General features: G+C 43.3%; 1 protein-coding gene across 1 annotated transcript; it reads left to right on the top strand.

The window, feature by feature from the left end:
- Nucleotides 1-764: 764 nt before the first annotated feature.
- On the top strand, nt 765-1,699 carry LOC113899308 (ataxin-3-like). The gene is given in 1 exon segment (XM_027552752.1): nt 765-1,699. A coding segment is annotated over 1 exon segment (876 nt). The 5' UTR covers nt 765-786; the 3' UTR covers nt 1,663-1,699.
- Nucleotides 1,700-1,952: the final 253 nt, after the last annotated feature.

Genomic DNA, 1,952 nt, shown 5'->3' on the forward strand with positions numbered 1-1,952 from the left:
GTTTTCTCACCCATAACACCCGCAGTTTGGCTTGAATAGGAGTGTTAAGGTCTGAATGCCCTACTCCCAGAATATGATCAGTAGGTAGTAATTTGGACAGTGATTCTTTTTTCGTTTTTGCACTGTGATTCTTCTTAAGACCTGGGTTTGAGTCAGTTCTCCCAATGACCAGATGACCTCAGGAATGTCCCTCATCTCTCTGGACCACAGTCTCCTGTACATAAAATTAGGGGTCGGCTAAGACCAGAAGACTCTTGGAGAAGACTCTTGAGAGTCCCTTGGACTGTGAGGAGATCCAACCAGTCCATTCTAAAGGAGATCAGCCCTGGGTGTTCTTTGGAAGGAATGATCCTAAAGCTGAAACTCCAGTACTTTGGCCACCTCATGCCAAGAGTTGTCTCATTGGAAAAGACTGTGATGCTGGGAGGGATTGGGGGCAGGAGGAAGAGGGGACGACAGAGGATGAGATGGCTGGGTGGCATCACCAACTCGATGGATGTGAGTTTGAGTGAACTCTGGGAGTTGGTGATGGACAGGGAGGCCTGGTGTGCTGCGATTCATGGGGTCGCAAAGAGTCGGATACGACTGAGCGACTGAACTGAACTGAACTGAAGATCAGAAGTCACAAATTGGCAGACCAGAAAGTAAATCTGGTCCACGGATGCATTAGGCCCACACAGCATTTCAAAACATTAGAAAATGATGTATATCTGTCTTTTCTTTAAAAATCAGAAGATCCTAGGGGGGTGGTTCAGCATGGGGGCCGTTGGCTCCAGACAAATAAACATGGAGTCCATCTTCCACGAAAAACAAGAAGGCTCACTTTGTGCTCAACATTGCTTGAATAACCTACTGCAAGGAGAATACTTCAGCCCTGTGGAATCATCTTCAATTGCACATCAGCTAGATGAGGAAGAGAGGATGAGAATGGCAGAAGGAGGAGTTACTAGTGAAGACTATCGCACATTTTTGCAGCAGCCTTCTGGAAATATGGATGACAGTGGCTTTTTCTCTATTCAAGTTATAAGCAATGCCTTGAAAGTTTGGGGTTTAGAACTAATCCTGTTTAACAGTCCAGAGTACCAGAGGCTCAGGATTGATCCCATAAATGAAAGATCATTTATATGCAACTATAAAGAACACTGGTTTACAGTTAGAAAATTAGGAAAACAGTGGTTCAACTTGAATTCTCTTTTGACGGGTCCAGAATTAATATCAGACACATACCTTGCACTTTTCTTGGCTCAGTTACAACAGGAAGGTTACTCTATATTTGTTGTTAAGGGTGATCTGCCAGATTGTAAAGCTGACCAACTTCTACAGATGATCAGGGTCCAACAGATGCATCAACCAAAACTTATTGGAGAAGAATTAGCACAACTTAAAGAACAGAGAGTTCAGAAAACAGATCTAGAACACGTCTTAGAAGTAAATGATGGGACAGGAATGTTAGAAGAGGATGAGGAGGAATTGCAGAGGGCTCTGGCACTAAGTCGCCAAGAAATTGACATGGAAGATGAAGAAGCCGATCTCCGCAGGGCCATTCAGCTCAGTATGCAAGGTTCTTCCAGAAATAGATGACAAGATATCCCACAGACATCGGGTTCACATCCTACTTCAGAAGAGCTACGGAAAAGAAGAGAAGCCTACTTTGAAAAGTAAAGTAGTTGGTACCATATTAAAACTGCATATTTTATATTTAAAAAAAAATATTCAGAAGATCCTGGCAACAGTGAACGCACTCTCCTTCCCAGCAACAACTCACTGGGACTGATGGGGCAGGTATTGTCCAGGAAACCAGAAGCTCCTCCTTGTCCATCACCTGCTGAGCTCCAATAGGTATCTGAGTTTGAGACCCCTATCACTGTTTAGGTCCTTTCCAAGTCTAACATTTCATTCATCCATTTGACCATTTACTCATTTAATGACCTTTCATTGAACACTTTCTATAT

The sequence above is a fragment of the Bos indicus x Bos taurus genome, chromosome 10 (assembly GCF_003369695.1).
Source record: "Bos indicus x Bos taurus breed Angus x Brahman F1 hybrid chromosome 10, Bos_hybrid_MaternalHap_v2.0, whole genome shotgun sequence".
NCBI lineage: Eukaryota > Metazoa > Chordata > Mammalia > Artiodactyla > Bovidae > Bos > Bos indicus x Bos taurus.